The sequence below is a fragment of the Mauremys reevesii genome, linkage group 10 (assembly GCF_016161935.1).
Source record: "Mauremys reevesii isolate NIE-2019 linkage group 10, ASM1616193v1, whole genome shotgun sequence".
NCBI lineage: Eukaryota > Metazoa > Chordata > Testudines > Geoemydidae > Mauremys > Mauremys reevesii.
In genome coordinates, this window is record NC_052632.1 from 26,508,049 (window position 1) to 26,520,265 (window position 12,217).

Here is a 12,217-nt window from a genome sequence, read left to right on the forward strand (position 1 = left end):
CACATTAAACTGAATTTCCATGTGGTTCTCTGAGGAGAAAGATGTGGGTATATGGTAGTTGAGTTAGGGGAAAGAGATGTTACTGCACTTGTCCTTTATGTCCCCACACAGTTTTTCTGAGGGATTTCTGCAGTTTTGCTCTCTTCTGCTCTTGGTCTAAAGTGATTTTGTAAAGTAATGTGCTAATTAAAGTACTCTTGAATAATAATATATTGCAACATGAATATTTCTGAAAGGGTAAAATTCACATAACTTTAGCACTTTGTCAGTGTGGAACTTCATTCTCTTACATGCTTTCAAAATTTAAGTGAGTATTAACATCACTGAGTAATGATGGTCTATAAATCATAATCCCTCTGCTAGATTTTCAGAGCGATCCCCTCCCCCCAAAGACAGGATGAAGATTTTTGGTGGAACACTTATTAAAAAGAGAGGTGATAATATAAGGAATTTAAAAAGTAAGCCCGTACGTAAACACAGTTTTTATATATGCTTGTTTACATATGGATAAATATTTAAAAAAAGGTTATACTGTAGATATACGGCAGTCAACAAAGACAGAGGAGGTATACAGGTGCTCCTATCATAATTCCTTCCTTGATCTGATTTCTTATGGAAGCTTTAGCCAACAATTTTAAGTGGCCATTCAACATAATAAACCACCCAGGTTTATTGAATCCTGGAGTTCTCATTTTTAGAGGTTCATGGAATTCCCGTTACAACTTTGGCTAATCGTTAGGGAAGCAGAAAAGTGTTTACTAATAATGAGTTTACTTCTTAGGACTATCTGATGGCATTGTCTTTACAACAAGAGCAGCAGAGCCAAGATATCGATTGGGAGCAGATCCCAGAAGGAATCAGTGATCTAGAGCTGGCAAAGAAGCTGCAGGAAGAGGAGGATAGGCGGGCTTCTCAGTACTATCAGGAACAAGAACAAGCAGTTGCAGCTGCTGCTCAGGTCCAGGTAAGAGCATATTCCATGGTTAGAATACAGTTACTAGCTTTATTTAGTTTTGTGGTAACTTCATTAAAACACAATTTCTTACTACTGTGAGTGTTTTACATCAATGATAAATTTCATTCAGTATGAAAAGGATACTGTCTATTTGATTTTCTTTCATAGCATCTTACTTTACGTCAGATTTTATTTAATCTTTTTGCTTCAGTAACAGTTACATAGACAGCATTACCATAACAATGTTCATAGAACTTGCTCTAGATGTGTAACACTAATACCACTAACACTCTGTACAATGAGTGAATTATGTTGATTGCACAACAAACTTTAGGAAAAATCTTATTACTGCTAGAGTATGCATGCTAGTTCCATATCAATTTCAGTCAGTCATGGTAAATTAAACCATGTTGCTAATGGCCTAGGCTCCTACATCAAGATTTTGCTAAGACTGTTAAATAGGGATCCTGATAAGAGTTATAATTGTTGTTACAGAAATTGCATTGAAACAGAAGTAGTGCCATGCAGTATTTGAGCCATTTTTGGATGAAGAAGAGAGAGCTGATCAGGATTTATTTATTTTTTAATTTTTGTAATAAGACTATCCTATGAAAAGCTGAAACATGTATCTCTTGGATTTTGAATTGTTTTATACTAATTAGCATGCAGAGTTGGGTTTTCATTATTTAGCTCATAGAAGCTACAGCAAAACCAATTTTTAACATCTCCTACTTTTCAGTTTTGCATAACTGTTTTTACACACCTAATTGTCTCTGACTCCTGAAACTAAACCAACTAAAAAGCTGCATAAAACCCCATTTATCCAACTTGCATTTAATCAGTAAGTTCTTATTCATATTTGTTTATTCCTCATTGAGACATTATTTTCCTTGTTACCTTCCCAGTCATCCAAATATGAGGCAGCAAATGCAAAACTTATCCCTGTGTATGAGTGAATCATAAAAGCTGAAAAATGTCTGTCTCAAATTTATTTATTAGACTGCAGAACTGACAAAGAGGACAGAAAACTCAAAATTGACTGAAGCACTCTCATTTGGGGGGTGGGGGAAAAAGGGGTAGCACATGCAGAGGGAGAGCATCTTCCAACATTTTGAGCATGCTGCTTGTTAACCCAGTGATCATAGCCTGTACAATAGATGTCTTGGCATTTGGTGTTTAAAAAAAAAACAAAAAAAAAACCCACCTCTGCCTTTATCTGTTTATTTAGTCCAGTGGTTTTCAAACTGCGGGTCGTGACCCAGTTCTGGGTCATAGAATGTACTGGGTCACAGCAGCTCTGATCAGCACCGTCGACTGGGCCTTTAAAAGTCCCGTCGGCGGTGCTGTCCAGCTAAGGCAGGCTAGTCCTTACCGGTTCTGACACCGCACTGCACCCCAGAAGTGGCCAGCAGCAGGTCCAGCTCCTAGGCGGGGGGGCAATGGGGCTCCACGCACTGCCCCCACCCCGAGCACCGGCTCTGCACTCCCATTGGCCAGTTCCCAGCCAATGGGAGCCGGGGGGTGACAGTGCCTGCGGGCGAGAGTCGCGCAGAGCCGCTTGTGTGCTTATGCCTAGGAGCTGGACCTGCTGCTGGCTGCCTCCAGGGCTCAATGAGGTCCGTGGTGCCAGGACGTGCAGGAAGCCTTCCTTAGCACCCCCGCTGTGCTGCTGACAGGGAGCCACCTGAGGTAAGCGTGCGCCCCAATCCCCTGCCCCAGCCCTGAGCCACCCCAAACCGGAGCCCCTTCCTGCACACCAAATTCCTCATCCCTGGCCCCATTCCAGAGCCCTGACCCCTCTCCCACACCCTGAACCCCTCATTTCCAGCCCCACCCTTCAGCCCTCACCCACGCACCCTAATCCTCTGCCCCAGCCCTGAGCTCCCCCCATACTCCAGGCCCCTCATCCCCAGCTCCGTTGGGTCATGGGCATCAACAATTTTCTTCAACTGGGTTGCCAGAAAAAAAGTTTGAAAACCACAGATTTAGTCCACTGTAATTTCTGAATTATCAGAGGAGTTATCTGTTAAATAATATCCAACTATGCTGCTTTCCCACAAACCACATTATAGGAGTTTGTGCTCTTGCATTATATTATGTAATACTTTAGTTTGTAGTAGAGTTGGTAATTGCTTTTATTCTGTCCTTTTAATTTTATGTCAAAATATCAAATTAGTGGTAGATGACAATAGAATTTTCAGTCCAGGTCCTCTGAGGTTGTTTTGTCAAGGTAAATAATTATGTTCAAAGCACCTTGTTTAATGTGATTTATATTCATCTATGTAAATCGTCACCTAACTGGATTTTTAAAATTGCCATTCCTGATTCTAAGATCACTTTTTTAAAAAGCACATTTTTAGTTACAAAAAATATTCAAAAATTGAAAGTAAACTATCTGTGATGTCTGACTGAGCCTGCAGACAGACAGGAACAATAACTCAGAAGTGTGAACTGCACCCTTTAATCTAAACAGGATGTTAACAGAAGCACAATTATGATAATATAAATAACACGGTTACGCTGCTCATTGTTTTAGCAGAAACATCTAACTACTGTGTTTATCCATCACTGTTGGATGCAGCTGCAGTTATTTGGTCAAGACGTAAAGGGATTAGCCAGCTGCAATAGAATTGCGGGGATGGGGAAGAAGAAATTCATGTGCCTGCTCTCCCAAATGTAAAATCACCTCTGCCCCTTCCCATAGTTGGCCCCGTAAGGCTTCAGGTACCAAAAGCATTCACTGCCTCTTGATTATCAAAAACTAAATCTCCTATGGCTTCCTTGTTGCCAAAAATCCCAACTTTTCCATAATTAGTAGTCAAAGCCCAGCATTTTCTCTCTGCAACTTCGAAAATGTAGTTTGTCTTTGATTTTTAAAAAAGAAAACTGAAAAACCTACAGCACAGTGAAAATGGAGGGTATTATAAACCAAGTTAAATTTAATATCAAAATTAATGATACAAGTGATATGGCACTGACTGAACTGATTGGGAACAAGGTCGCATAATAGGGAGAGTGCTTGGGGCTCAGTACTGCATATTATTTAGGTCTGTTGTGCTGTATAAGATGCATGGGACTTTGATTGTATTTCAGTTGGGCTGGTGGGAATCTATCTTTCTTGCCAAAAATAATTAATTTTGCATGTTAGTTTTAACCAACCTCAAACTGAAACACTCTGTGCCTGATGGCTGTGGCTTGCATAATTAATGATTATTAAAGCTAGTGAGCAAGTTTCAGTTTCCGTTAGTTACTGCTGCAAGCCATATGAATTTTAGACAGCAATGTTGATTCAGAAACTACCTTTAGCATTTAGAATAATATTTCTCTTTGCTGTTTTTGATTTTTAAAGTCTTTCTTCCAGCAGGTGCAAGGAGCTGCTTCTCCAGCAAGTGGAAGACAATCTGGAAGTAGTGAACGCAAACGAAAAGAACCTCGAGAGAAAGAGAGGGAGAAAGAGAAAGAAAAGAATAGTTGTGTTATTTTGTAACCGGTGATGGATTTTGCCTGGAGTCAAGTGCATGTCCTCAAACAAAAACAAGGAATAAAATGAAGACAAACCCGTTACATGCCGCCTGTGCCTGATTACCCCATGGATTTATTCATGTTTAAGGAGAGGATGGGTGACTACTTTGTTACAATCATACAGACTTTCTTCAAAGTCCTACAGTGCGCTCTGTGTGAGATGGAATTCCATTACAATTGGATGCGGCTGTGCTTTGAGTCAGTCATGAGAAATACTGCACCTTGTAGCTAAACACACAAATCACGGCAAGTTTTGTGTCATAGTGACATGCGTTACTTATAATATCAGTTAGTAAGCTATTTCATCTTCTGCTCTAAACAAAGAAAGGAGGTAATTGGTTTTGTCAGATTTCTTTACATCAGCACAACAGAATCCTGTATTACTTTTCATGGTCTGACAATATAACTTAGACTGGGTATTCATGGCTTTAGAGCCCAATGAGTATCTGGGCACACTGCCTCCATAACACACCCAGATTCCTTTTGTTCAAGAGCTGGTAGTCAATTCTTTAACCCATATTTGTGCTGGATCAGTTCTACAACCGGGTTAGTTCTAGCACCATGACCTTTGCCCCATGCATAAGTTATTTGTTAAACATCATATTGAAAATTGGGTGTCATGGAAAAATGGGGTGTCTATTGATAAGCAAGATAAAGATTTATTATTGCTTTTCTTGCCGTTAAAAACTGGGTATATCAACTCAGATCTTATCAGGGTCAGACACAAATAATTTAATAGTTTTTTTTCTTTGTTTAGTATCTTCCGTTATAGGTAAACTGGACCACAGAAGTTATTTATTGATCTCTCCATGCAACACGTGAATGGTGGTAGGAAGCTGAAGTCTCTAATAATGCTTGTCCTGCGTAGGAATGCAGAATTAAAATAACTAACTTAATATCTGCCTTCGTCCAGAAGTACCTTGAACCGTAACATGACTTTAACATGTCCACTTGTATATTTAAGCTAGTGTACTGTGTACAAATACTTTAAAAAATCATGTATCAGTAAAAAGCACACTTTTGCAGGGTGAGAGAAAGGTTAAGCTAGTCTCTCAAATTGTTTGGAAAGGCACTCAGATGTAGTATCACTTTGTTTTTTAAGTCATTAGTTTAGAGTTACGGGAAACTTCTATAGAAATAACCAGATTTTCTAATTTATGGGAACCAAATAAACATGTTACATCTTGTAGTATTTATAGGTTACAGGAACAAAATACTTGTTGAATTTTATTATGAGAGTACTACAAATCCTCTTTCATTTCAACAGGGAAAGCCAATAACTACTACTTTGTTGCTGATCCTTTTGATAAAGTTTTTATTTAGCAATTTGTAGACACTTTTGAAAAAAGCTACTTCTGCTGGGAAAAAATAGTTCTGATTCACATTCTAAGGCTTGGTAAGTGCATTAATATATGTGAGTATAGAACAGTTTAAAGCAGCCAACTGGAGTATGACGTTCATAAATTTTGAAGTGTGGCTTGGGGGAATGTCCATAGAACTCAAAATGTAAAAAACCTCTTGATTTCTGAATATGAGTCCAGAGTTAAAGAAATGCTATAAAATTGTTTCAAATGGAATTGCCTCCATAATTGGAACCAGTCATTGCACAAATCTGTTACATATTTAAATAAACAATTAGGCTGATAAAGTAGGCATAGTTTTGGTAATAACTGAAGAGCCAGTCTAGATCACTCTAGATCACTCCCTCAGCTTTTTTCCTTCTATCCATTTTGTTACAACTTCCTTTTTATAATACTGAAGTGATGGATGATTGAAGGGGATCTCTCTTTCAGACACAAATTTTAGATACAGTTTTTTTATTATTTCTTGATAATTATATAGAAAGGTCATTAATACTTATTCAAATGTATGCCAGTTAAAATAATGTTGTTCTATGTCAAATCAAACAATTTACCTTATTCCTTTCACTGAAGCAATCCATTGCTTCAGACAAATTTACACGAATATAAACGAGGAACACAAATGTGATGGTTTGCTTTATACAGAACAGAAAATATTGACGTATTGTATTGGAGGTACAAAAACTTTTAACCATATATTTTTTTAAAAAGCAGTCTGTTACTGATGAAATATTTCCAAACTCATATTTACATTTAACACTTTTGAAAAATAAATGTCAAGTTAAACTTTTGTTACCTTATTATTTCCAATGACAATACTGCCATTGTACATTCACTTTTAAAACAAATTAACTTAGATTGTTGTTGCTATTATCAAGTACATCTTTTCGTAAAATAAAGTAAATCACTAAAAATAATTCAGTGTACTTCCTAGTATCAGAAAAGTCTGTATAATATTCCTACTTCATGTCTTACTGACACCCCTGAAACATAATTTGATATACTTATGGTAATATTGGTATATTCAATTACAGTGGAAGAAAACAAATTAAATGTCAATGTTTGTTGTAAAAATCTCAGACTTTCCAAGAATTCAGTTTCTCCTTCAATAAAGGAGTTATCAATTTCAGAAATATTGTGGCTTGATATTCATATTATTCACAAAATGATTCTTGTCAATTTGCTCTTTCTTTAAGGATCTGGATGGCTAAAGGTTTTAGTAATATTGAGGCTTTTACTATTTTAATTCTAGGACATTGGTGTGCATCAAGCCCAACTTGGTAGTGACAGAAATCATAAATATATAAGCTGGTACCCAATATAAAATGAGTGTGGTGGTCTTAATTAATTTCCTATGGGACTGATGTCTACATCAGCAAAACTCCCATAACAGTTGGCATCTGTTGAGCATCTAAAGAATCCAGAGATTGAATGGTCATTGAGACTGAATTACTCTCACCTGTAATGGTGATCCCTTTAAATCAATATTGGGGAATATTTGTGGGGCACAATAGGAAGATTTATACCCCTAACTCCGGTACTGTATTCTGTTCTCCAGTACTATTACTCTTGCAACTTTCTACAGAACTAGGCTTATTTTTTAAATGCTTTGAATGTTTGGTTATTTTTACTCTATTCTACCTGTTAAAATACTTGTGTGGGGGTTTTTTGTACCAAGATGTACTCTCTAGGTATCTCCTCCTGATACACAAAGATGGATAGAGAGCTGTCAAGGGAAAGTGTATTGGGAGTTACATGGAACCCATTTCACTGCTAAATATAATCCTCATTAATCCTAATGTAGGCCTATTTACCTTTCTAGTATAGACATACCCTGGGATCAGCAACCCACGCTTCGGGTATGTCTACACTATGGGATTATTCCGATTTTATAGAAACCGATTTTTTGGAAACAGATTGTATAAAGTCGAGGGCATGCGGCCACACTAAGCACATTAATTCGGTGGCGTGCGTCATTGTACCGAGGCTAGCGTCGACTTCCAGAGTGTTGCACTGTGGGTAGCTATCCAATAGCTATCCCATAGTTCCCGCAGTCTCCCCTGCCCATTGGAATTCTGGGTTGAGATCCCAATGTCTGATGGGGCCAAAATTTGTCACAGGTGGTTATGGGTAAATGTCGTCAGTCAATCCTCCCTCCGTGAAAGCAATGGCAGACAATCATTTCACACCCTTTTCCCTGGATTGCCCAGGCAGACACCATAGCACGGCAACCATGGAGCCCGTTCAGCCTTTTTTCACTGTCACTGTATGTCTACTGGATGTTGCTAACAGACGCAGTACTGCAGTGCTACACAGCAGCATCCCCTTGCCTTTGCAAGTTAGCAAAGACCGTTACCAGCTCTACTGTACCGTCTGCTGCTTTGCAAGTTGACAAAGATGGTTACCAGTCATACTGTACCATCTGCTGCTGTCGTGGGTGCTCCTGGCCGGCCTCGGTGAGGTCGGCCAGGGGCGCATGGACAAAAATGGGAATGACTCCCCAGGTCATTCTCTTCTTTAAGTTTTGTCTAATGGAGTGTCAGTCCTGCCTAGAATATCAGGCAAGCCTACTAAAGAACCAGAGAGGCAAATGGCCGCTCCGGGTCAGAGCCCCAGACATCCCGCAGAAATGATGAGCTGCATGCCATTCTAGGGAGTGCCCCTGCACCAACCCCACCCGTTGCTTCCCTCCTCTCCCACCCCTCCTGGGCTACCGTGGCAGTTATCCCCCCATTTGTGTGATGAAGTAATAAAGAATGCAGGAATAAGAAACAACACTGACTTTATTGCATCTGCAAGCAGAGATCAAAGGGGGGAGGGGAGGGCAGTTGGCTTACAGCAAAGTAGAGTGAACCACTATTCCGCACTTATTCATCCTATAGCTGAAAATGGGAATCTGTGACAAGCACTAGGATAGAAGCACAGGCAGGACTGAATCTCCACTTGTGGGTGGGCCTTTGGTTGACACTGGTAAAATACAAAATGTCCCAGGATATGTATGTTGGGGGACAGTTCTAAACGGGAGCTTCATTTTTTTTATTTGCAGCAAAATGTAGAGGTCTGAGTATCTGATTGTGAGCCCTGGTAGCAAGGGGTGGGCACGACCGCGCAGTGCTGCTGACTGGGGAGAGCAGCCTGAGGCAGAAGCCTCCAGCTGCCATGATATTCCAGGCAGGACTGAATCTCCATTAGACAAAACTTAAAGAAGAGAATGACCTGGAGTCATTCCCATTTTTGCCCAGGCGCCCCCAGCCGACCTCACCGAGGCCAGCCAGGAGCACTCACGGGACGACGATGACGGATATCAGTCATACTGTACCGTCTGCCGTCCGCAAGGGAAGGGAAGGGGATGCTGCTGTGTAGCACTGCAAAACCGCATCTGCCAGCAGCATCCAGTAGACATACGGTGACATTGAAAAAAGGTGAGAAACGATTTTTTTCTCTTTGCTTTCACAGGGGGCTGATGACATATACCCTGAACCACCCGCGACAATGTTTTTGACCCTTCAGGCTTTGGGAGCTCAGCCAAGAATTCAAATGGTTTTCGGAGAGTGCGGGAACTGTGGGATAGCTACAGTCGTCAGTCGCCCTTCCCTCCGTGAGCGTCCATTTGATTCTTTGGCTTTCTGGTACGCTTGTCTCAGCTCCTTAAGTTTCACGCAGCACTGTGTTGAGTCCCTGTTCTGGCCTCTGTCCATCATGGCCTTGGAGATTTTTTTCAAATGTTTTGGCATTTCGTCTATTGGGCCGAAGTTCTGATAGACGAGATTCATCTCCCCATACAGAGATCAGATTCATTATCTCCCCTATGGTCCATGCTGGAGCTCTTTTTTGATTCTGGGACTGCATGGTCACCTGTGCTGATCGGCTCTCCACGCTGGGCAAACAGGAAATGAAATTCAAAATGAAATTTGCGGGGCTTTTCCTATCTACCTGGCCAGTGCATCCGAGTTCAGATTGCTGTCCAGAGCGGTCACAATGGTGCACTGCGGGATAGCTCCTGGAGGCCAATACTGTCGAATTGCGGCCACACTAACCCTAATTCAAAATGGCAACACCGATTTCAGCGCTACTCCCCTTCGTCGGGGAGGAGTACAGATATTGATATTAAGATCCCTTTATATTGAAATAAAGGGCTTCATTGTGTGTACGGGTGCAGGGTTAATTAGGTTTAATGCTGCTAAATTTGAGAAACTCGTAGTGTAGACCAGGCCTTCCACAACTTGTTTGATATTTGTCAAACCATTTTGGCTTCTTAAGCTTGTACCGTGATGGTTGCAACATTGTACGGGATTGCTTTTGGGTATTCAGATTCGTATTTACGAAGTTATTGAAAAATGACTCCCTTACTTAATACAAGGCAATTCAAAATCATGTGATGTTATTCAGTGTAAACACAAAAATAAAAAGTGTATTCAGTACTCCTCTAATTTAAACCCTACCTTTTTTCTTCTGTTGCTGTGTATATGTAAAGTGCAGTCAGCCATTTGCTCAATTCAGTTTCTTGCTGGTGATGTCAAACCAATCGCTGGAGTTTGTAAAAGATATGGTCTATGATGTATCCAATTTTGTGTAGTTTTCTAATGGTTTTATTTGTTTTAGAGTATTCAACTTTTTAAAAACTTGAGAAAGTGTAACCTTAAACAGCAGGCAGCCTGCCTGTTCCTGTGGGGTCTGAGCAGTGTGATGTCTTCCACAGATTGTTTATTGGGGTAAAAGCATCAAATCAAGCATTAGTTTGATTGTTCTGAGAAAGTGTATTACTCCAGGCCAGCTATGAGAATAAGTTGTTTGCATCAAGAAAGGCTTGTGGCATCAGTCTAGACTACATAGCCAGTTATGATTTTATGGTACAAAGTGCTCAATGATGATGGGCACGAATATAAGACTCTTGATAGGCTCTGAGCCACCAATAAGAGAAAATAGTTATGTTTTAAAGTAGAAATTTGCGGAATTTCCCTCTTAATCTGTGTATTTGGAACATACAAAAACATAATAATTCTTCCTCTTATTTTTTTTTTGGAAGTCCACCTTTTAAGAGAGCTTTGTCACATTGAATGACATCCTTCTCCATTTATCCTAAATCTGGCTGTGTAGTAGTCTACCTGCCACTTTCTGCATTGTCATAAGCCCTTCTTGTTGCATAGCTGAACAGGAGAAATACAGACTCCTTAGGGTCAATTGTCAACTGTTTCAAGGTCATGATCTTAGTGGGGGATGGTATGTGCGGTTCTTGGTTGGTTGTTCTGGCCCGTCTAGAAGGCTGCTCTTACTTATGCAGCTGGAATGTTCCCCAGGACATGTTCTCTCTCTCTCTCTCTCTCTCTAAGATATCTGGAGCACAGTGTGAGCTGGCCAGGTCCTCTCCTCCCCCAAGCAATGCCCGACATGCCCACTTGCAGGAAGGGAACTGATTATTGGCATTACACCAACTGTCTCATTTAGGGCAGCTTTTTTTCCCCTCTTGTAGTGCACCTGGGCCAAGAATGGGGCCCATTCTGTAGGGCCTTTCAGCAGCTCGGTTGAAATGTCAATCTCAATGATTGATTAATCTCATGAATTTTAGCTCTGACTTTATCTGAAAAATTGCCTCTGCAGAGCTTGCTGCAGTTTGGAAGTTCACTGCTGTTTTGCAGCTATCAGTTTCCTATTTTGTAGGCTTACTTGTGCATATGGAAAGTCTTCGTATTTTAGAATTAATCTGTCTTGGATGCCTCTGTATTTCTAACTGAGAACTATAACTGCATGGTTGTCATTTGAAGTGTCAGAGGCCCTATGCTGATTTGTACAAGCAGCAATATTTTGAGGGCATACAAAAGAGTTCTTTTGTGGGAAGTGTCAGTTGTTACGTCTGGAATCCCTTGAGGGAACATTCTAGCGGCATTTTCGAAACTCTGAATAGGACCCTCATGTGTTTTTAAATTGGCAGTTTACAAAATACTTTCTGGTGACTTTTTGCTGTATGGATTGATTTTATGCCCTTATTTTCATCCAAAATTTTTTGTTGATGTAGTTTACATCTTCCTAACAGGAGTGAGTAACCATTATCAGAATTTTGCCCAATTCCATGGTTCCTATGTCTGTATAGGAAACAGTGTTACACTGTAGTCATGGCTAATGTAGTCTTTCCCTGGGCCAAAAGAAAGTGAAATGTGTAAAATCTGCTTGATTAACTAACGGTTTCTCCACCCCTAAATGCTATGCTTAAGTCTTTGTAGTAGCAAGAAAAAGGTCTCCAAGCTGGTAAAACTTGCTACAATTTTTTTCTCTTTGAAATTTGATCTTTCATGGGCCTGTACCTTTTATCATTTCCCTAATAGTGACATAACTGAATTTTAGCTCAGCTACAACTTTGACAATTCTAGCTTCCAGCCTGATT

At 40.2% G+C, this 12,217-nt stretch overlaps 1 protein-coding gene across 3 annotated transcripts in view; it reads left to right on the forward strand.

Annotated features, from left to right (window-relative positions):
• Positions 1-6,970, forward strand: part of MINDY2 (MINDY lysine 48 deubiquitinase 2) — a 102,796-nt gene extending 95,826 nt beyond the window's left edge. Inside the window, exons 9-10 of one of the 3 annotated variants that reach the window (XM_039492816.1) lie at positions 782-964; positions 4,320-6,970. In XM_039492816.1, coding sequence (XP_039348750.1) covers positions 782-964; positions 4,320-4,442 — 306 coding nt within the window. In that variant the 3' untranslated portion in view covers positions 4,443-6,970. Of the gene's footprint in view, positions 1-781; positions 965-4,316 lie in introns of all 3 variants that reach the window. The other 2 variants (XM_039492815.1, XM_039492817.1) reach the window with 2 other exon arrangements.
• The last annotated feature ends 5,247 nt before the right edge of the window (positions 6,971-12,217 follow it).